This window comes from Diceros bicornis, chromosome 18 (genome assembly GCF_020826845.1).
Source record: "Diceros bicornis minor isolate mBicDic1 chromosome 18, mDicBic1.mat.cur, whole genome shotgun sequence".
NCBI lineage: Eukaryota > Metazoa > Chordata > Mammalia > Perissodactyla > Rhinocerotidae > Diceros > Diceros bicornis.
In genome coordinates, this window is record NC_080757.1 from 59,729,804 (window position 1) to 59,751,241 (window position 21,438).

General features: G+C 51.5%; 1 protein-coding gene across 1 annotated transcript in view; it reads left to right on the forward strand.

Annotated features, from left to right (window-relative positions):
- Positions 1-1,245: 1,245 nt before the first annotated feature.
- The window catches only part of CARD14 (caspase recruitment domain family member 14), a 38,534-nt gene continuing 18,341 nt past the window's right edge, over positions 1,246-21,438 (forward strand). The window contains exons 1-13 of the mRNA XM_058561808.1: positions 1,246-3,774; positions 6,902-7,129; positions 8,349-8,486; positions 9,527-9,852; positions 12,942-13,109; positions 14,023-14,142; positions 15,057-15,182; positions 15,693-15,842; positions 16,681-16,878; positions 17,313-17,449; positions 17,609-17,703; positions 19,605-19,665; positions 19,884-20,076. Coding sequence (XP_058417791.1) covers positions 6,919-7,129; positions 8,349-8,486; positions 9,527-9,852; positions 12,942-13,109; positions 14,023-14,142; positions 15,057-15,182; positions 15,693-15,842; positions 16,681-16,878; positions 17,313-17,449; positions 17,609-17,703; positions 19,605-19,665; positions 19,884-20,076 — 1,923 coding nt within the window. The 5' untranslated portion in view covers positions 1,246-3,774; positions 6,902-6,918. The remainder of the gene's footprint in view (positions 3,775-6,901; positions 7,130-8,348; positions 8,487-9,526; positions 9,853-12,941; positions 13,110-14,022; positions 14,143-15,056; positions 15,183-15,692; positions 15,843-16,680; positions 16,879-17,312; positions 17,450-17,608; positions 17,704-19,604; positions 19,666-19,883; positions 20,077-21,438) is intronic.

The following is a 21,438-nucleotide window of genomic DNA, read 5'->3' on the forward strand; positions in this document are numbered from 1 at the left end:
AAGAACTATTACTTCCTTAAAAATCCCCGCTATGGTTAAGATAGCGCTATGGTTAAGAGACAACAATAACGAGTTAAAGACATTCTATGAAATCGACCTGCCTCCTTTGAGACAGGACCCCCAGCTCTGGCCGGGTGACACCAGGCGCCACGTTCCCTCACGCCCTGCCCACCTGTTCGGATTTCTATTGCTTACATTATTTTTACTTTTCAAAGTAGAGAATCTTCGTATTTGGTTTTAGGACTCTAGTACCCACAAAGGTTTAGTCCTAGATCTGAAATTAAATGGTCCAATGCTCACCACGCAGTGAGCAGTGTAGCCTGGGGCCCGGGCTTTCTTCCTCATATCTGCACAGGACAGTCGCTCCCCTCTGCTGGGTGGAGAACTTTCTCTACTGGGCGTCTCGGGGAGTCCTGGGGTGCTGTCATCGTCCTCCCCAGGTTCCCCCAGAGTTTCCTTCTCTCAGGACGGGCAGCAGGGGAGAAGCCTTGGGCCCCTCCCTGGTTCTGTCCTGGGGGCTGCGTGAGCCACTGGGCCCCGTGTCCCTCCACACCACTCCTTTCATTTCAGGGCTTGTCTGCCATTTTTCAAGGTTTTTGACAGAAAGTTGTGTACCTTTCATTTTTCCTCATTTTGTGGCAGCTGCTTTTTTTTGTTTTTTAAACAATTTTTGGTTCATATTTCGAGGCACTGGGGGAGAGAGGTTCTGTGAGTCTGCTTCATTCAGCACCTTTACCATTCAGACTGATTTTATATGTTGAATTTGACCGAGAAGCCATGGGAGGTGGTTCTCATCTAAAAAGGCACGAGGGGAACCCCAGACACCTCTGCACATTCCCAGGGGTCACGGGAGTCAGCTGAGGGGGACAGGTATGCTGCAATGAGCAAGTGTAAGGACAGAAAAGAGGAGACCAGCAGGGGATGCTCAGCATCCCAAGGGCAGACCGCACAGCTGCTCTCACACCTCCTGGGCAGAGGACGCCCATGGCTGGGGGCTCTGGACAGTTGGGCTCCTGCAGGCCCAACCTGGCTAAGAGAAAGAAGAAAGAACAGAGGAGGCTGGGGTCCCCTACGTCGAGGGCAGCTGGCGCTGGCCTCAGGGAGACAGGGGCAGGCCAGGTCACCGAGAGGACACCTCACCACCCTCCCTTCTCTGCATCCTGGCAGGGAGTGGGGCCACCAGGGGAAACAAGGCATGGTCACTGGCAGTTCTGTGACCTTTTTAAAAACAACTTTATTAAGATATAATTCGTATACCATGCAACTGACCTATTTAAGGTGTACAATCCAACAGTTTTTAGTATATTCGCAGATGTTGCAACCACCACCACAGTCAATTTTAGAACATTTTATTCACTTGAAAAGAAACTACCCCATACCCTTTAGCTATCACCCCCACCCCCAACCCCATCGCCACTCCCAACCCTAAGCAACCACCAATCTACTTTCTGTCTCTATGGATTCGCATGTTCTGGACATCTCATACAAATGAAATCACACAGTATGTGGCCTTTTGTGTCTGGCTTCTTTCACTCAGCATAATATTTTCAAGGTTCATCCACGTTGTAGCTTGTATCAGTGCTTCATTCCTTTTTATGGATGAATAATATTCCATTGTATGGTTGGGCCACATTTTGTTTATCCATTTGTCAGTTGATGGACACTTGGGTTGTTTCGACTTTTTGGTGATTGTGAACCGTGCTGCTATGAGTGTGTGTGTGCAAGTCTCCTGGATCTTATCTTTGCACCTCCACCACTGAGGAGGGGGTGAGGGGTGGAGACCTAGTTCTCACATAGACAAATCCTGGGCAAAGATCCCAGGGCCAGGTCCCCTTGGCCAGGCACCAGGGCTGGGCTCATGTGATCCTATTGCTGCCCGCCCCATTTCCAGAAGGACAGACAGTTGGGCAAAGACCATGGCCTTCACCACGCAGGGCAGATCTGGCATGGAAGGGCTGCTCCTGGAGTCGCTCCTCTGTCTTTGGTCCTTGGGTAGTTGACCAGTGAGAATCCTCTGCCGTGGAGGCCCAGAGGCTGAGCCATTTCTCCACTGTCACACGGTGAGCTGGTCTGGACTCCAGCCCTGTCCTGGCCCCCAGGCCACCAGCCTGGCAGCCACGGAGAAGGTGGGTCCCACCTGGCGCTCCACCCCTCCCCAGGGATCTCCAGGCTTGACAAGCCTACCCACCCCTAGGTGCTAAGAGTAAATGCTTATTCCCCCAGGAGAGCTTAAAAGAGAACTACACAGAAGGGCAATGATCATCTCAAAAGAATCACTTGGTCAAGCTTGGAATTTAGACATAAATTACTAGTGGGGGCCTGGAGACCGCCTGATAATGCAAAGCAAGGCCAGCTTCATAGGTGTGCAACCTGTACCCAGGGCCCTGCACTTGGTTTAACGCCCTGCTGTCTCTGTCTTGAAGTTCTGAGTATTTTTTACAAAGGGCCCATATTTTCACTTTGAACTGGGCTCCGTGGTTTATACAGCTGATCCTGATGCAGGGTGGAAAGTCATCCTGATTCAGATGGTCGAACTCCAGTGATGCAAACTTCTATCGGGTGGAGCTCGAGAGCCTTCCATTCAAGCATGCGGGTTGACGGCTCATCCTTGGATGTGGATGGGCACTCTGGGACTTAGCCGATTTTCAAATTCCCTTTGCCCTTGTGTATTAGTTTCCTAGGCTGTCATAATAAATCACTATGAATTGGGTGGCTTAAAACAACAGAAATTTATTTGCTTATAGTTCTGGAGGCCAAAAGTCCAAAATTAAGGCATCAGTAGGGCCACACTCCCTCTGAAGGCCTCAGGGAGAATCTGTTCCATGCCTCTCTCTGAACTTCTGGGGTTTCCAGAAATCCTTGGATTTCCTTAGTTTGTACGTGCGTCATTCCAATCTTGGCCTCCTTTGTCACATGACCTTCTCCCTGTGAGTCTGTCTCTGTCTCTTCTCCTCTTCTTATAAGGGCACCAGTCGTTTCAAATTTAAGGCCTGTCCTAATGACCTCGCCTTATCTTGATTATGTCTACAATGACCCTATTTCCAAATAAGGTCACGTTCACAGGTAGTGGGGGTTAGGGCTTCAACATATCTTTTGGGAGGGGACAGAATTCAACCCGTAAAACCCTGATTCGTGAGCATCCATCAACTCTTCCCCTGAAGAAACCAGGAAGGAGCCGCCAAAGGGCTGTGAGACAGAACTCCTGCTCTCAGGCTGGCTCCTCTCTCTCCCTCGTCTAGGAAGACTCCTGCGCCCTTTCCCATCCACGCCCCTGTCCAGCAGGTCTCTGGGTAAGGAGACTCAGAAGAAGGGTGGCAGGGGGTCTTGCCCTGTGGTGAGTGTCCCAGAAGGGCCCACGACACATTGGGTAACTATTGCACCTACCAGCTGCCCTTGGTGTTCTAGGGTTCAAAGCCCAGTTTCCTTCTAGAAACCTGTTTTCAAGCCCTAAGGAAGCTTCTACAGTTACTGAGTAAACCATAGGGGTCAAAGATCTGTCAAATTATTTCCTGGATCAGAGTTTGTCTTTTTTTTTTTCCCCTTGCACTAGTCTTTGGTGCCCAAACTTTGAGTTTTGCAGCAAGTCACGTGGCTTCAAATAGCTATCAGGTCACCTTGGCACTGGTTTGGTGGGATCTTCCCGCCCAGCCCCATCCGGCCCAGCAGCCTGCAGAGAAAGTAGCCTTTGGCCAGCACAACACCTGGCCACAGAGGGGACACCAGATTCCATGCCACTGTGAGGAGTTCCTGCGGAAACAAGTGTGAGCTCCCTCGGTGAGTACCTCCTTGCTGTAGACCAGGCCACTGGGTGGATTGTGGGGGGCTGTCCACGGGGACAGGACCTGCCAATGACCATTTCCCACTTTTCTTAGATTGCAAGCATTGATTTGCTCTGGTTTTTGAGCATTTTTAGTGTACAGACCTCTCCAAGAGGCATGTATCCATACGATAAACCTCAAAAACAGGCTGAGTGTAGTGCCATGTCCAGCCTGATACTGTTTATGTAAAGTTACAGTTAACGGTAAAAATATTGTGTATGTAAAGTGACTGTTTGCACAAAGAATCATGAGAAAGTGCTACGTATTATTTGCAGACACATACACATGCGGGACATGGGCTAGCAGTTACACCTGGGCAGGGGGAAGACTGAGGACAACGGAAGGAGTGAGCTGCCTCTAACGATGCGTTTCTCTAAAAAGGAATCTGAAGTGCACGGCGTTCAGACGGGTTGGAGCTGCTTGCTGGGAAGATGGATAATCGTTCTCATTTGCAGGACTTTTCTTATATGCTTGAAAGAGTCCACAGTTTAAAAACGTTTCAGAATTCTTTAGATGGATTAATGGGCCAGGGCCGGGAGGGAAGAGAGAGAGAGAGATCAGGCGGGAACACAGCTGTGGGAGGTGGCTCGTTACAAATCTGGGGCACCAGGGTGTGTTCCGTGGGTGGGAGGCTGGGCGGGTGACTTCTAGTCCTCACAACAGAAGGTCTTGGATTCTGGACTAGTCGGCGCAGCCCCAGAGAGCTGCCGTGCCGGGGCTTTGACAGTGAGCTGCTCCGCGTGCTTTATCCCAACAGATGTGGAGCTGGTGACCCGACTAGCGGATTCTGCCCAGGCCTGATGTAACTCAGCCCTTTCAGAGACCTGGCCGTTTTCAAACCCACACACTCAGCCAGCCAAGGGTTTGTGGCCTCTACTACTCTAAAGAGTCACTTGTTTTAGTGCTACATTGTTCTGTAATATACAAATTACAAAGTGCCACTCCCCTGACACATTTCCCACGTGTCTCAATATGAGTGTATGTGGCTGCCATAACAAAGTACCACAAACTGGTCGACTTAGAACAACAGAAATGTGTTCTCTCACGGTTCTGAAGGCCAGAAGTCCAAGATCAAGGTGTCAGCAGGGCCGCACTCGCTCTCAAGGTCTAGGGGAGGATCATTCCTGCCTCTCTCAGCTTCTGCTGTTTGCCGGCGATCCTTGGCGTTCCTTGGCTTGTAGCTGCGGTGCTCCTGTCTCTGCCTCCATCTTCACATGGCCGCCTTCCCTCTGTGTGTCCTGTGTCCCTCTCCTCTTCTTATAAGGTCACCAGTAATTGGATTGAGGGCCCATCCAAATCCAGTATGACCTCATCTTAACTAGCTACATTTGCAAAGACCCTATTTCCAAATAAGGTCACATTCTGAGATTCTGGTGTACATGAATTTTGGAGGGACACTATTCAACCCAGTACACCCTCCTTGTTGAGAATTATAACCCAGGGGAAGAAATACCTCTTACACAAGGAATTCCTCCAGGGGAGTTTCAAGGTGGCCTCTGACAGCCAGCCTTCCTAAATGTCCCCCAAATAAGCAACAAAGTCTTTCAAGTTAAGAATTTTTCAGGAAAATCTATGGGCATTTTAAAAAACATGGTGGGACGTTCCGGGGGTTTGACATGGGCCTCTTCCTCCCTTACTCCTGCTCCATGATGCTCACCTTTTGTCTTGTTGGGGCTGCCGTGCCCTCAGTCTAATCACCCTCCGTCCCACTCCGCCTGTGCATCCTCGTGTTCCTACTCTGGAGAAGCCAGCAGTCTTGGTTATAATGAAAATAACATTTCAGGAACAAGTGTATACAGCAGCATTTCCAAAGTGCAGCACTATTACCGTTATTTTAGATGAATTTTTTTTTTATTTTAATATCTAATTATTTAGTTTAACTTTATTTAGGAAAAGATATAACTGGCACGGCAAGCCCTGCTTACTGATGTTATTGTTTAGGTTAGGTTAAAGCAGGTGGTGCCATGGGACTCGCGTGTGTTAGAGGCTCAGCGCCTGGGGGTACACTGGATATGGCAAAACTGTAAAGGTCGCTCTAAAACGGCTGCAGCCAGGGAAGCCCTGCGGTTGGAAAGGTGTTCTTTCTGCTCCCTGATCAGTTTGCGAAAGATGATGGCCTCCACAAACCATTTGACTAATATGTCCGTGCTGGGCGTGCGCCTTGGCTCTGCCCCGCTGCCTGGAGTCCTCTCCACTTGCCGTGCAGGCAGGGCTCGGGGTTCTGGGCAGGTGCTCTCACCTGGGCAGGTACTCAGCATTACAGCCGCCAGGAGCAAAGAGAGGGAATGTCTGCCCACTTTGGCTTCTGACCAGAAGGCGGGGTCCTCCAGCCCCTCATAAAGGGGCATTACCTCCATGTGAAAAATGACAGATGTCCGCCACACCCAGCAAAAGCAGAGTGCTTTCTGTGCAAGCACCCTTTCTGCCAGCCCTGCTTCCCACCAGATTGCCCCCCAAGCCCTGTGATGGAGACTGTGGGCACCGCCTCTGGTTGTTGGGTTGCGGGATTGATTGTCCAAACCTTCATGTTGATGCTAGGGCAGGGTTTCTCCACCCTTCTTTCATTATCACCCCTAGGGAGCATTTTTAAACAACTTTTCCCTAATCGCCCTCCCCTGAAATATTAGTTTCGCAGGTGTAATGTATATCTGTGTATGCACGTCTGTGCTTTATACATAGAAGAGTTAGAATTTTTGCTCAGGAACCAATTTTCACCCCCTTGCGGGTTCTATCACCGCGTGGAGAATGCATGTTCTAGACCAATCTGGTCAATCAGTTTCCTGGGCAGAGGCAGCTTCCTGTCTTTTAAAGGCAAATCCAGTCTCCTGAAACTGAAAGAAACCCGGTTCTTCTTGCTCTGTCCCCAGTAGAGGAATTGACTTGACATCAATGATAAGGATGGATAGTCCCCTCTCGCTGGTCGTGGGACAGCAGGGCCAAGGCAGGTGTCATCATCCTCTCTGAATTGGTCATTTCCTTCCCTACCAGTGATGTGGGGAAAGGGGGTTTGAATGGAAAGACCTCCCCGGGCCCGGAAGCCATGTCACTGATGCCAGCCCTCCATTGCTACCCTCTCCATCCAGGGGTCAGGCCCCCAGTCATGGCGGAACTGTGCCGCAGGGACTCCACGCTGACAGCCCTGGGCGAGGAGATGCTGTGGGAGATGATGGAGAGCCACCGTTACAAGATTGTGCACAGCATCTGCCCCAGTCGCCTCACCCCCTACCTGCGCCAGGCGAAGGTGCTGGGCCAGCTGGACGAGGAGGAGGTGCTGCACAGCCCCAGGTTCACCAACACCGCCATGAGAGCCGGTGAGGACCTGGGCCAGCACATGGCCACTGGCCTCGGGTCCTGGCCACCACGGCTCCGGCGGGCCCTTTCTGCCGAGCTGGCTCAACACAGGTTGTGCTGTGAAGCCCCGTGTGAGGGCAGGGAGTGCGGGACTTTAAGGAACAATACCGAGGGGACCTGAGTTCCAGACCTGAGGACACTATTAGTTTCCCAGGGCTGCTGAAACAAATGACCACTAACTGGGTGGCTTCAAACAGCAGAAATGTATTTTCTCGCAGTTTGGAGGTCAAAGGTCTGAAAGCAAGGTGTCATTGGGGCCGTGCTCCCTCTGACGGCTCTAGCGAGGAAATTCCTTACCTCCTCCAGGTGCTGGCGGCCCTAGGCCTTCCTTGGCTTGTGGCTGCATCACTTTAATCTCGGCCTTTGTCGTCACATGGCTTCCTTTGTGTCTCCACTTGTCATTGGATTTGGGGCCCATCTGGATAACCCAGGATGATCTCATTTTGAGATCCTTACCTTAATTACATCTGCAAAGACCCTTTTTCCAAATAAGGTCCCATTGACAGTTTCCAGGTGGATGTATCCTTTGGCGGACCACCATTCAACCCCCTCTAGATGTCTTTGGAGCTGACCCCGACGGTCGGACCAGCTGTGTTTATTCATTCAAAAACAGGGAAGCTAACAGCTTCACCACATCAGGTTGTTAGGAGAACTGAATGAGTTACTCTTTATAAGATGTAAATATATGTATGTAGCTTTAACATAATACTATTTGTGCCTGTTGCCTTATGAGTCTCAAATACAGAAGAAATGAACCCAACCTAGTAATTCAAACTGAGAGCCCTGGGATCTGCGGGGGCTTGGAAGACCCCGAGGCTCTCTGGGACCCAGGCCCCGGGGCTCTGCTATTTGCTTCTTTCCTCCCACGCACTTTATACACACATGTCTACATGCCTCCACCAACATGCCTGGGAGGTCTTGAGAACAAGGATCATCTTCCTTAGTCTTTATCCCCAGTTTGGGTCATAGTAGATGCTCAAGAAATATCAGCCTCAGCCCTCTCGAGACTGACTCATCACATCAATAAAAGGATCCTCCCAGAGTAGTGAGGGCTCCCTCCACAGGGGTCCTCATTCCTAGATGCACAAGAATTCCCCGTCCCCACATCCCGCCACCCTCATGGGGAAGCCCTCCCAGGCTGCCCAGCGCCTTGTTAGCTAAGACTTTCTCTCTCCCAAGGGCACTTGCTGGACTTGCTGAGGACTCGAGGGAAGAACGGGGCCATCGCCTTCCTGGAGAGCCTGAAGTTCCACAACCCTGACGTCTACACCCTTGTCACCGGGCTGCAGCCTGACGTGGACTTCAACAACTTCAGTGGTGAGAGCTCAGTCTTTGATTGGGGAATTGGTGGGGGCTTCTCCGCAGCCTCTCATTCCCAGTAACCTGCAGGGGGGTGGGGGGGTGCACGCCTTGGCTGCATGCTGTTCCAGACGTTTTCCCTGCTCCCTCCAGGCAGAGGTTCCCCATCCCTGTGCCCATCACTCTGCGGGAGAGGAAACCCCCCTCCCCCCCACTAACCATAGTGGGGGTGGGTAGGAGAAGGAGCCCATGGCCTTGGGTTCTAAAGGAAAAAGTGTGTCCCTAATTATCTAGCACCAAGAGGAGGCCTCTCGAAGGCGCAGAATCTGCATTTGAGAGGCATGGGCAAAAATGAAGCATGTCCTTTCCCTAGAAAAGCTCCTGAGGTGGCCTTTACCTTGCCAGGTGGCATGTGCTTGAGGTGGAGGGGCAGCCCATTCCTGGGGTCTGCCCTAGTGGGGAGACCATGGATGGAGAGGCCCCTGCCAGAGGGGAAAAGGAGTGGAGCCTGCAGCCTTCTGTGCGTTTGCTCTGCTGGCTAAGTAAAGCTTGGTGGGAGATAAGGCCATTTCCATTAATTGACTAATTCAAGGCTTCCCTGGAGGAACTGTAGAAAGATCTAGGTATTCAAAGGAGCAGGACATCACTCAAAACTGTGAATAAGAAAACTTTTCTGCCTGTTGGCACCAGAGTCCATGTTTATGTTATTTAGAGTTCTATTAGACAGATTCATATTCCTGGTTGTGTTTTTCCTTAGGATGACATTAAAATGAGTTAGCATTGAGCCCGTCCTGGCTGATGAGGTGGGGAGTTGTGTCTGAACAGCTGGGTCCCACAGGGAAGCTGAGAGTGGATAATCCTTGTACCAAAATCTCGAGTTATGCTATTTATTTAACCAAAATATCAAGTCTGGTCGAGCCCCAAAGCTTTTAAGGAGACCAACAGATTGAGGTGGGGGGGCCCTGCTTGAGAGTCTGGGCACAGGATGCAAGGATCCTGGAGGATAAGGAGCAAAAGCCGTGGTGGCAATGCCTGGGCCCCTTGCCCCTCTCCCGCAGGGCTCATGGAGACGTCCAAGCTGACTGAGTGCCTGGCGGGGGCCATCAGCAGCCTGCAGGAGGAGCTGAGCCAGGAGAAGGGGCAGAAGGAGGCACTGCTGCAGCAGTGCCGGCGGCTGCAGGAGCGCCTGGGCCAGGCCGAGGACCGCACCGAGAGCCTGTGCCAGCTGGAGGCCGACCACAGACGCATGAAGCGCGAGGTCAGCGCCCACTTCCACGAGGTGCTGAAGCTGAAGGACGAGATGCTCAGCCTCTCGCTGCACTACAGCAACGCACTGCGGGAGAAGGAGCTGGCCGCCACGCGCTGCCGCAGCCTGCAGGAGGAGGTAGTGGGGACCCCAAGGCAGGACGCCCACCGGCCTACATCTGGGGGCAGGTCTGGCTTTTCTGGGCTCCATAGAAGTGGACCTACCTAGGTTCCTCCCCTCCAGCCGCTTCAGTACCCCGGGGCAGTGGACCTCTATCGGCCCCTCTGTCTTTCTCAGCTGGTCTTGGATGCCGGCGGGAGAAGAGGAGTGTTATTAGGAAGGCCCTCAAACCCCAACAAGGTCTTTTACTCATTATTCCGTTGGGGATAATTATCTTCTTATTGATTTGTGGGAGTTTTGTAAATACTGAGGCTATTCATTCCTTGTCATTTGCTTTTCTCCTTTAACTATGGCATTGTTTGTTTGTTTTTAGCTTTTTAATTTTTAACTTTATTTAGAAATAATTTCAAATTTATTAAAAAAAAGTATACAAATAAACATAGTACAACGGACACCCACATACCTTTACTTTATCATTTGCACTCTCTCTCCTCTCTGTCTCTCTCCACACACACACACACGCACACGCAGTTGAACCACTTGAGTTACAGACATCATGGCCCTTTACCCCTACACATTTCAATGTATGTTTCCTTAAAATAGGATATTCTCTCATATAACCATAGCACAGTTATCCACTTCACTCATTTACCTTGATGCAATCTTTTTACCTAATCTCCCATCCGTGTTCCAATTTTATCATTTGACCCAAATAACATCCTTTATAGCATTTCCCCTCCAGTGCGGGATCCAGTCCAGGACCAGGTACTGCATTTAGTTGTCCTGTCTCCTTAGCCTCCTCTAATCTAAAACATTCCCTCAGCCTTTCTTTGTCTGTGGCAACATGGACATTTTTGAAGAAATGAGGAGATGGCTCCTCATTTGGGGTTTGTCTCACGTTTCCTCATGAGTAAACGGGGTGATGGGTTTTTGGCAAGGGCCCTGCACAGGGAACGTGGGGCCCAGCTCAGGGCACCCCATCGGGAGGCACGAGGTTCAGTGCCCCTCACTGGTGATGTTAATAACGCCTGCCTGGTCCAGGTGCTGCCCCATATCTCCACTACATAATCCCTATTTCTTTTTCTTCCCTGTAGCTAATAAAGAATGGGGGCGGGGGAGGCGTTTTGAGACCAGCAGACAACCTGCTCCTCGGCGACATTTCCCCCAGACTTGGTCTCATTGGTGATTCTTGCCCAAATGCATCTTCACCCTGGCGGCTGCAAAGTGATGAGTGAGCCCCATCTTCGGCTCTCCCTCCAGTTGGCCAGTTGGCCCTCGGCATCCTGACCGTGAGAAGGAGCCTTGCCTTCCCCTCGCTTATGCATCTGTTATTGGCACAGAAGTGTGGACTCCTGTTTCCAGTGGTCTGTAACGTATTACTGTCCTGAGTGAGTTTGGTGCTCAGGTTGTCCCAGATTTGGCCAGCGGAAGCCCCTTCAGTCTGCTCCATGTCCTGTGACACGCCCCTTCACTTTAAGCCCTGACTCCCTTTCCGGCATCACAAGATGTTCCAGGATCATCTCTACCCACCCTGCCCCAGCTCCAGGGTCAGCCATTTCTCTGAGGGGCCCTGGCTACTTTTAGAGACCAAGATCTGAGCACTAGGTGTGCTCATGGCTTCTGGGGTATCTTTGCTCCTTGACTCTTTCGGGGGACAGAGCCAGGAAACATGCCACGAATACACATATATACACACACATGCAGACATACATACACATATACGCACAGAGGTATGCACACACACATACATACACATGCTTTAGAAACATGAGTTCACACCCCCGTCTCTAATTCCAGTCGATCCCCCAGGGTTTTTTCTTGCCTTCCTCCTTCCGTGCTTGCATGCTCCTTCTTCCTCAGTGAGAACCTGGCTCCCAATGTCAACGCACTCACTTGCTCGATCCTATAGTCCATCTACAATGGTTTCAGAGTCGCTCTGTCCGTACCTGAACAGTAAGCAAACCTCCAGAGAAGAGTACAGGATTTGTAATCCACCCCCCAACCCAACCCTGCCCAGGGCTGACAGTTTGTAGTTAAATACTGTGTCATAAGTTATCGTAGCTGCCCCTCATCTCTCCATCCCTTCCCTTTCTCTTTCTCTCTTTGTTGTCACTGCGGTATTTGTTTGAAATAGAATTAGTTCATTTGTTTCAGTTTACTTTCAATTTCAGGTCCTCCCTTTCCAGATCTTAATGATTTAATTTTACTTTTTGAATATGTAGAATATGACAAGCCTAACCTGGTTGCCCCATAGCAGGAACTCACTAATTGCTTATGGAGAGTTTGCTAACTAGATGTTGGGAAGGAAAAAGTCCCAGGGGGAAAGTTCTTCCTTCTCCACTTGACTCCAGCCCCAGAGTGAGCACCAGACTCCACCCTGAGGTCCAGACTTCCTGGTTTGCCTTACGTGGGAAGTCCCCTCTCCTCAGGGGCGCCACACCCGGGATGGGGAGAGGCCAGGTCCATCCGCTCAAGGTCCAGGGTTCTCTTGGGCCACTTTCCAGCAGGGTGGAGGCCAGCAGGACCTAGCCAGGTGATTTCCAGAGGACCACGGCCCTGCACATGCAGCCCGCTGGGTGGGAGACGGCACATATTTACACTCAGATGTGTGTCTGAACAGACCGGGTCCTGCATTCCCAGACATCTCTGCCCCATCTGACTTACTTTCCTCTTTCTTTTTACTTACCGATTTTCGTGAATCCAAATTCCCTTTATCTGACATATTTAGCAGAATATGGAAGGGCAGAGAAGCCAGGAAGCGTGCTGAGAGAGACTTACTCACTGGCCATTCATCACTGGCTGCCAGTGACTATCAGTTTCACAATAGAGATGATCCAAGAGCTGCCTACCAGGGCTCCTTGTTCTGTTCCTGGGGACCCCAGCCCCAACTATAAAATAAAGCTAATGTGCCTTTCTCCTCCCACAAGGAATTGGGACTATTCACTAGGTAAAACACTTCAATCGATTTTGAAATCTCGAGGGAAGTACCCCTTTGAGTATGGACAGCATCATCATTAAGGAGAAAGGTTGAGAAACACACCTGGCTTCTCGTCTAGTAGAGAAACAGTATTTACATCATCCTGCCTCTCAATCTCCTCCCTGGACAGCTGTATCTGATGAAGCAAGAGCTGCAGCGAGAGAAGGCGTCTTCTTCCTGTGAGCGCGAGTTTCAAGAGTGGTCCCTGAAGATGGCCAGCATCCTGGAGCCTGGAGACGAGGAGCTAAACCGCCTGAAGGAGGAGAATGAGCAACTCCGGTCACTGACTTTCAGCCTAGTAGGTCCTGGTTTCCTCCCTGGGAGCTAACTGGGTGTTTCCTCGGCATCGGCCTGGGGCCTCCAGGCTGTGGATTTCTGACAGGTGGTTCCTTGAAGTGTGGCTAAGGACCGGGTGAGATGACACCTAGTGACTCGCCTCTACTGTTGCTCATTACATCCCTCCTTCCTGCTCTTCCCCAGCCCCCAAAAACATTGGCAGAATTCACAGCTATTGGATGCTCATTAGAATGTCCCACCCAGCTTGTGTGTGCTGCTGTACTGTTTTGGAGTGGATCTGGCTGATTATAAATGACGGGATTAGCTTTAAAGTTGCCGTCCTGCCCACACGTGCATTGGAGAGTGGGGAATTACAGGAAGCGGAGAGATTAGTGACGCCAAAACCCTGGGATTATGCAAACGCTTTGCTTCTCCTCTTGGATTCCTTCAATCAATAAATATCTATTTATGGAGATATTCCTTCCATAGATATTCTCTGGGTGGAGGGCAGGCCCTTGCACTGGCACTGCCCGTCACACAGCCTGGACTGTGCCATAGTTCATGAGCCTCTCCTGAAAAGTGAGTGTGAGAGGGAATAACATGGTTTTCCCTCTCTCGGAAACCTTGCAGGTGGATTTGTTGAAGAGCGGGCTGAAACTGCCTGACAGGAGGAATTGCTGTCCTGGGCTTTCAGCTTCCTTTGTTTTCTGTCTCCTCTACTGGGCATGAGTAGAACTGAAATGCATGTTTCCCATTTTGATTGTTGACATGGCCTTTTTCCTTGCCTAACATACAATTAGAAGGCTAAATCTGTCCACACGCCCAGCCTTAAAGCTTCCTGCTGCCTATTCTCGGGTGGCTGGTGAAGGGGCTGCTTCCCCAGGGCAGGCCTTTGGGGGAGTCAGGGTCCCTGGGCTGACCTCTCTTTGCACCAGGCGGAGAAGGACATTCTGGAGCAGAACCTTGACGAGGCCCTGGAGAGCAAGCAGGAGCTGGTGGACCGTATCCACTCTCTGAGGGAGCGGGCTGTGGCCGCCGAGAGGCAGCAAAAGCAGGTGACCCTTCAGGGCTGCGTCCACAAGCATGGCTGCATGTGTGGGGCAGACAGATTCTTCAATCCACACGGAGCTTAAAACCAATTTTGCTTGACTGATGTGTTGGTCTGTTCATTTATTCCTTCCTCAAAGCTACATTGAGCACCAACTCACAGTCCAAGACTAGAGGTCACGTCCAGTCTGTGGGGTGGTGAGGAAAGACGTCAGGCTGACAAGTGATTAAAACACAGGGTGATTTCAAGTGCATGGGGGCCCCGGGGTGAGAGCAGAGGATTTATTTAGTTGCTACAGAAGGTGAGGGGAGGACAAGGAGAAAGAGAATGAGGCAGTGGAAGGAAATTATTTATGCATTTTGGGACGTGGAATAAACAAAGCAATTACACATGCCTCACTCATGCATCTTTCGATGACTGAATTCAAATCCAGTCAGCACAGCAACTCTGCAGATGCCCCTGGAAAACTAGCACTTAAGAAAGGAGCATGGGGCCGGCCCCGTGGCGTAGCAGTTAAGTGCGTGCTCTCTGCTACTGGCGGCGGGGGTTCGGATCCCGGGCGCGCGCCGACGCACCGCTTCTCTGGCCATGCTGAGGCTGCGTCCCACATACAGCAACTAGAAGGATGTGCAACTATGACATACAACTATCTACTGGGGCTTTGGGGGAAAAAAAGGAGGAGGATTGGCAATAGATGTTAGCTCAGAGCCAGTCTTCCTCAGTAAAAAGAGGAGGATTAGCGTGGATGTTAGCTCAGGGCTGATCTTCCTCACAAAAAAAAGAAAGGAGCATGAATTCACCTTATTTCACCCTAGAACCAGCCCCGTGTCTCTCCTCGAGGCTCCCCAGCCCCATCCCATCCTCAGCCCCACTCTCAGAGCCACTGACCTTCATGGGCTATGTCTCCCCTCCTCTGTCCAGTACTGGGAAGAGAAGGAGCAGACCCTGCTCCAGTTCCAGAAAACTAAGGTGGACTGTGAGATCTACAAGGAGAAGATGAATGCCCTGCAGAGCCAGGTGGTCGAGCTGCAGAAGGAGCGGGACCAGGTACCCCAGGAGAGGCAGGGGCTGGCCTGGGGGCCGGGCTGAGGGGCTCAGAGAGAACAGAAGGAACCTGCCTTGGCTGAGTCTCTGCTCAGGAAGCCCCCGGCCACCGCTTCTCTGGGTTTAGGTTCGACTGAGGGCTGGCTGGCCGACTCACACAGGTCACCCCGCCCTCAATGGCAGCTGGTTCCAGATTCGGGTTCTCTCTCCTTGATCCATTCAAGGTTTCTGTAATCTACATGCTCACTGTGCATCATCCTGCCTCCTTCCATTTCCGGCACAAGGTGTTTGTGTTCACCCACATATTGGGTGTTATTAAACCCATGTATGTTGACATGAATTGTAAACGATGGTAAGCTTGTGCATCTCGGAGTGAGCTTGTGTTTGGTGCACACTGGATGCCTCCAGGACAAAGGCAGACAAGAAAAGCGTTGCTTTCTCTGGTTGGGTCTCCCGCATCCTGTTGGCTTGGCCTCTTTATGCTCTGGGTGTCCGATATGTCTTGGCCCCCAGGCCTACTCTGCGAGAGATGGAGCCCAGATGGAGATTTCTCAGAACCTGACCGAGAAGGACGCGCTCCGCAGGAAAGTGTTTGAGCTGACAGACGAAGTCTGCGAACTGCGCCAACAGCTCCGCAGGCAGCAGACGGAGTCACTGCTGGGGGTGAGCACTTCACCTGCGTGGGGCTGAGGACGTAGGGTGGCAGGGCTGGAGTGTGGTGTTCAATGAAGAAGGAAAGCAGCGTAGGAAACTGTGCAGGCAGCCTTACTTTTGTAGGTGATGCCTTCCTGAGATGTTTCAAAGTCAAATGTCCAAGAGCTGAGTGACAGACTTACATGCATGAAGGGAGCTACGTTCCCAAAGAGCTAAAATTACTATAAAACCTCTGATTACGGTCCTGCTGGCAGCACCAGCTCCAGGCACCCTGATGGGTGGGGGAGACTCTTCAGAGGTGCCCGGGACCTGGTGAGGCACAGTCAGACCCTCCCCTCCCTATGCAGGGGCCCCAGCCCTTCCTCCTGCACCCCTCCCTGCATCAACCATATTCCAAAAATATATATATATACAGAAGAAATACTGACGGACAGACAGGAAAATGCTAACTGTGCAGTTTCTGAGTGTGGGAGAATGGGTGAATTTTATTTTATTCTCTAATCTCTCTGTTTTCCCCCCAATATTCTATGTGGCGTATATATATATATATGTAATACATATAGTATATATTATTTGAATAGCCAGTAAAAAGCCACATATATTCTGTAAAAGAAATGAAGTGCCATTCACCAAGCCAGTGGCTTTCCACGTCCATGGTGGTCAGCTCCTGTAGTGCCGGGAGTCCCAGGCACGGAGGAGGGGACATAAATTGTTTGTTTTGCCTGGAGGCTAATGAGAAGAAACTGTCTGGGAGGGTGGAGATGGGGGTGGGGTGACTTGGTGGAAACCCCAAGGGCACCCAAAGGAACTTTCTTGAATTAACCAGCCCATCTGCCATCTTTGGCAGCCCAGGCAGGAAGCGGGGGCCGGGGAGCCCTGTCCGAGGGGGAAACAGCGGCTGGTGCGCATGTTTGCCATCTACCCGCCGGACGACAGCGACTGCAGCTGCCTCAGCTCCACTGAGGTATGGCCGGTGCCTCCTCCACTGCTGGGGTCGGACCAGGCGCACCCTCGTCTACTGGGACAGAAGGAAGCCTGGCACACAGTAGGTGCTAAAGAAATACTTACATGAATGAGGGGCTGCATTCAGATCTACACACACACTCAGTACCCAGCACCATGCTCCGCACTTGCACGTTACACCGTCAGCACGTGATCCTCACTGGCCAGTAACTTGGCCTCAGTTGCTTTATATATCAAGTGGGACAATATTCCCCACCGTGTAGATTGATTGTGAGAACTGAGTGATGTAAAATGTGAAAAGTGGCTAATAGAGCACCCAGCACATAGTGGGTGCTCAATTAATGTCACCTAGCTATGTGCTTTGCCTTCCCTCCCTCTCGCCTCTGCTGCCCTGACAGTTAGGGGCCATAGCCTGTTATTCTTATTCCCCTTACACAGTGGGGCAGTGGAAGAGGTCCACAAGGACTCCTCTATGAGCCCCATGCTGACCTCCGCCCTGTCCTCCCCCAGTCCCAGGTCTGGTCTGACTTGAGCGCCACGTCCAGCCGCGAGCTGGTGGACAGCTTCCGCTCCAGCAGCCCGGTGCCTCCCAGCCAGCAGTCCCTGTACAAGCGGGCCACGGAGAACTTCTGGGAAGACCCCCAGTCTTTCAGGTAGAGAGGGATTGGTGATGGTCTCTGGATGACTCAGGCTCTCTGGCAGCCCTCTGGGCACACTGGCCTAGAGCGAGGGCCGGGCAGGTGCTGGGGGCTCTGCATTCGAGACAGGGAGCAGGCGATACAGCCTGAGCTGCTTCTTCTCATGCTTTGCAGCGACTTCCCGGAAACCCTGGAGAAAGACCGAGACGCCACCCCGGGAGCTAGGACGGGCAACGCAGACCTGGATTATGGGATTGTAGACAGGGCAAGTGAGCACACCACACCCCAAACCTCTGCAGCTGCCCACCTCCCCTGGGCTGGGCCGGCAGAGCGGGGGGGGGAGCGAGGACAGGGATCTTCAGGGAGACAGGGGAGACACCCGGTCTCTCTCCAGGGGCTGGGCAGAGAGAAGCGAACTTGACCGCTGCCCTTCCCTGGGCATCTGGGAAAACCCAGGCTGCCTGTGGATTCAGGCCGGTGCTCAGACACTGCTGTTTACCAAGTGCCCTTTTTATTTCTCGCCCAGAGGCTGTGGGAGTTGCATTCATGTCCCATCCAGCTCAGCACAGACATTCGGACAGCTGCAGACACACGTGTTCTCTCTCTCTCTGTCCCTCCCTGCTCAGACCTGTGGACACTTAGGCTTCCCAGTGATATCAGAAGGCAGCAGGCTTAAGTCCTCATTGCTCCTGGCCAAGGCACCTGCTGGGAGCATCTCTCCTTCGGGGTGTCGGTGCCTGAGACCTTCTCTTTTCTCTTGTGGCTGATTCCTTATACGTGTGACTTAACTGGTCCTCTCTCCTTCTCAAGGCACAGGCCCCTCATGGACAGCCTCGTCACTTTTGCCACCCTGCACATCTGCCCGCAGCGTTGGGCCTTGCACACAGTAGGTGCTTAGGACTCTGTCTGGAATTCACCCCATGGCCACCAGGGGGCGTGCGTGCCCCACACTGTCCCCCACAGCAGCACCTTTGGGGCAGGTGGCCCAGGGCTTTCTGTGGGTCACACGACCAGAAATCATAACTCTTGCAAAATCACTGGCGTTTTTATTTATAACAGCGATCAGTTGAGAGGATCCACCCAAGGCATATCTGACCTGGGTGTGAGATCATGAGCAGGGTGGATTACCGCTCTTTAATTTTCTTTCGTGGTGATTCTACATGATGTCCTGGCTTCAGGTACTTTTAGTAGAATTGACCTCAAATACATCAGGAGTGTCTAATTTCATTTGGCTTTGAATGTAAGCACAAATGGATTTTTGCCTGTGAGTTGGGCACAGGCTGCCTGGAGCAGGCAACTGTTAGCTCTCTGCCAGCTCTCTGGTCCGTGCGAGCAGTCCGCAAAGTGAGAAGGGCAGCCACAGACCCTCCAGGATGGACCTCCAGGAAGGCTGCTGCCTGGGCTCTGGGCCCATCTGCCTCACAGGCTGCATGTTAAAATGCGAGAGCTGGGCCGGCCCCGTGGCTTAGCGGTTAAGTGCGTGCACTCCGCTGCTGGCGGCCCAGGTTCGGATCCCGGGCGCGCACCAATGCACTGCTTCTCCAGCCATGCTGAGGCCGCGTCCCACATACAGCAACTAGAAGGATGTGCAGCTATGACATACAACTATCTACTGGGGCTTTGGGGAGAAAAAAATAAATAAATAAAATTATAAAAAATAATAATAATAAAAAAATAAAATGCGAGAGCTTGGAGGGACCCTACAGACTGCCGACTCAGAGGCCCACCATGGCCAGCTGAGTAGCAGTGTGGCCTGGGGCGAGCAGGAGGCAGCAGATGGCTGGTGGCAATTGCTGCCATGCAGAAATGCAGGCCTAGGGTTACACCAGATTTGATTCTTCCAGTGGAGCCAGAAGTCCAGATTCTAGATTCCCTATCTTGTAAAATGTTGGCAACTCATTGAAATATCACAACGTAGGTCAAGCCCTGGGAGCTGCAGCTCTCCACCAGCTCCTCCTACTTGGGGGAAGATGAATCAAGGTTCTGAGCAGTGGCGAAGGGAGGAGGAAGAGGAGGTTCAGCCTCAGCAATGGGGACAGAATGGGTAGCGGGTGCCTGAGGCTGCGGCGGGGGGCACTGAGGTTGTGCTGGTGAGCAGAAGCTCCATCAGGAGTGGGGCAACCCCATGCGCTAGCCTGGCTCGGTGCCTAAACCCTCAGCTTCCTCCTAGATCTTCCTGAGTCGGAGAGCAGCCTGCAGCCGTTCTCTGGGGGCCTCTACATCTCGGCCAGGTGAGTGGCGATCTGGGACCAGGGAAGGCAGGTGGCAGGGCAGAGTGAAGACTGTGTCCTATCACTGTTGGGAGGTGACAGCCTTTCCAGGGATGGGGTCATGGCGGGGGATGGAGAATTCCAGAATGCTGGGGCTGGAGGGGGGCCAATGGGGAGATGGCCTGGCCTCACCTCCTGCTCTCGGCCGCACACAAGCTCCCTTACCTCCCTTCCTGTAGCAACGCCCCAGTGCGGCGGAGGCCGGCCCGCAAGATCCTGAGCCAGGTCACGGTGCTGGCCTTCCAGGGAGATGCGTTGCTGGAGCAGATAAGCATCATCGGCGGGAACCTCACGGGTATCTTCATTCACGGGGTCACCCCAGGTTCGGCGGCAGACGAGATGGCCTTGCGCCCAGGAACCCAGATTGTGATGGTGCGTGTGACACTGGCCCCTCGAGCCCCCAGGATCCCCTCAGGGGTGGGGTCAGTGGTGGGGTATGTAATGCAGGCAGCCTCAGACCCGACTTGACAAGGGTGTGATATTGGAGTAGCTCACGCTCCTTCTGGGGCTGATGGGGTGCAAAGTGTCACACTCAGTTAGAGAGGGTCACGTTGACCCTCACTGAAACCCTGCACCCTATGCCAACCTGACATTGTAGAACTCTGGAAGGTGAGCCTGTGAGCTGACGTGGGGCTGGACAACATACCGTTTGGGGAGCCTTCTGGGATGCAGCAGTTTTGACCCAGGGATCTTTTGATAAGGGCACAGGGCTGTTCTAATGTGGAGCTCTTTTTTTTTTTTTTTTTTTACTGTGATGATCTTATTGTCACTGTGTGTGTCGGTGGGGGGAGGTAAAATACGCATAACATAAAGTTCACCATTTTAATCGCTGGGGATATGTTTCAAACTTTTTGTGTGTGTGTGTGTGAGGAGATCAGCCCTGTGCTAACATCTGCCAATCCTCCTCTTTTTTTGCTGAGGAAGACTGGCCCTGGGCTAACATCCGTGCCCATCTTCCTCCACTTTATATGGGACGCTGCCACAGCACGGCTTGGCAAGCCGTGCGTCGGTGCACGCCCGGGATCCAAACCGGCGAACCCTGGGCCACCGCAGCAGAGCACGCGCACTTAACCGCTTGCACCACGGGGCCAGCCCCCAAACAATTTTTTTGTTGTTGTTGTTATTCATTTACTTTTTAATTTAAACTTGAGATCATTTTGTAAGATTGCTGTGTTCTTTGCTAACAAAGGAAAGGCATATTCATGACAGAAAATTATGAAAAAGCATAAAGATGTACAAAGAAGAAAATCAAAATCACCCACAATTCTACTTAAAATAACATAGCATTTTAAAGTGTCTAATATCAGGTGTTTCTCCTACATAAATATACACATGTAAGTGTACAAACATGAGTTACCCTTCACATTCTATTTTACTATCAGCTTTTTTCACCTAATAATATATGGTGAATATTTTTTCCTATCATTAAATAGTTTCTGCAATTGTAAATGCCTAAATAGCACTTTATCATGTCAATGCCCCAAAATTTATTTAAGCAATCCCCTTTTGTTGGGCATTTATATTATTTCCAATTGTTCCCTATTACAAAAGGCTCTGAAGTTAACATCCTTGTTGATAAATCCTTGATTATTTCCTAAGGCTGGTTCCATAAGGGATTTTGTTTTGTCTACTGCTAAACCCCTGACTCCTAGAATAGTGTTTGGCACCTAAGAAATGCTTAAATATTTGTTGAATGAATGAATAAATTCTTACAAGTTTATATATTAGGTTGAA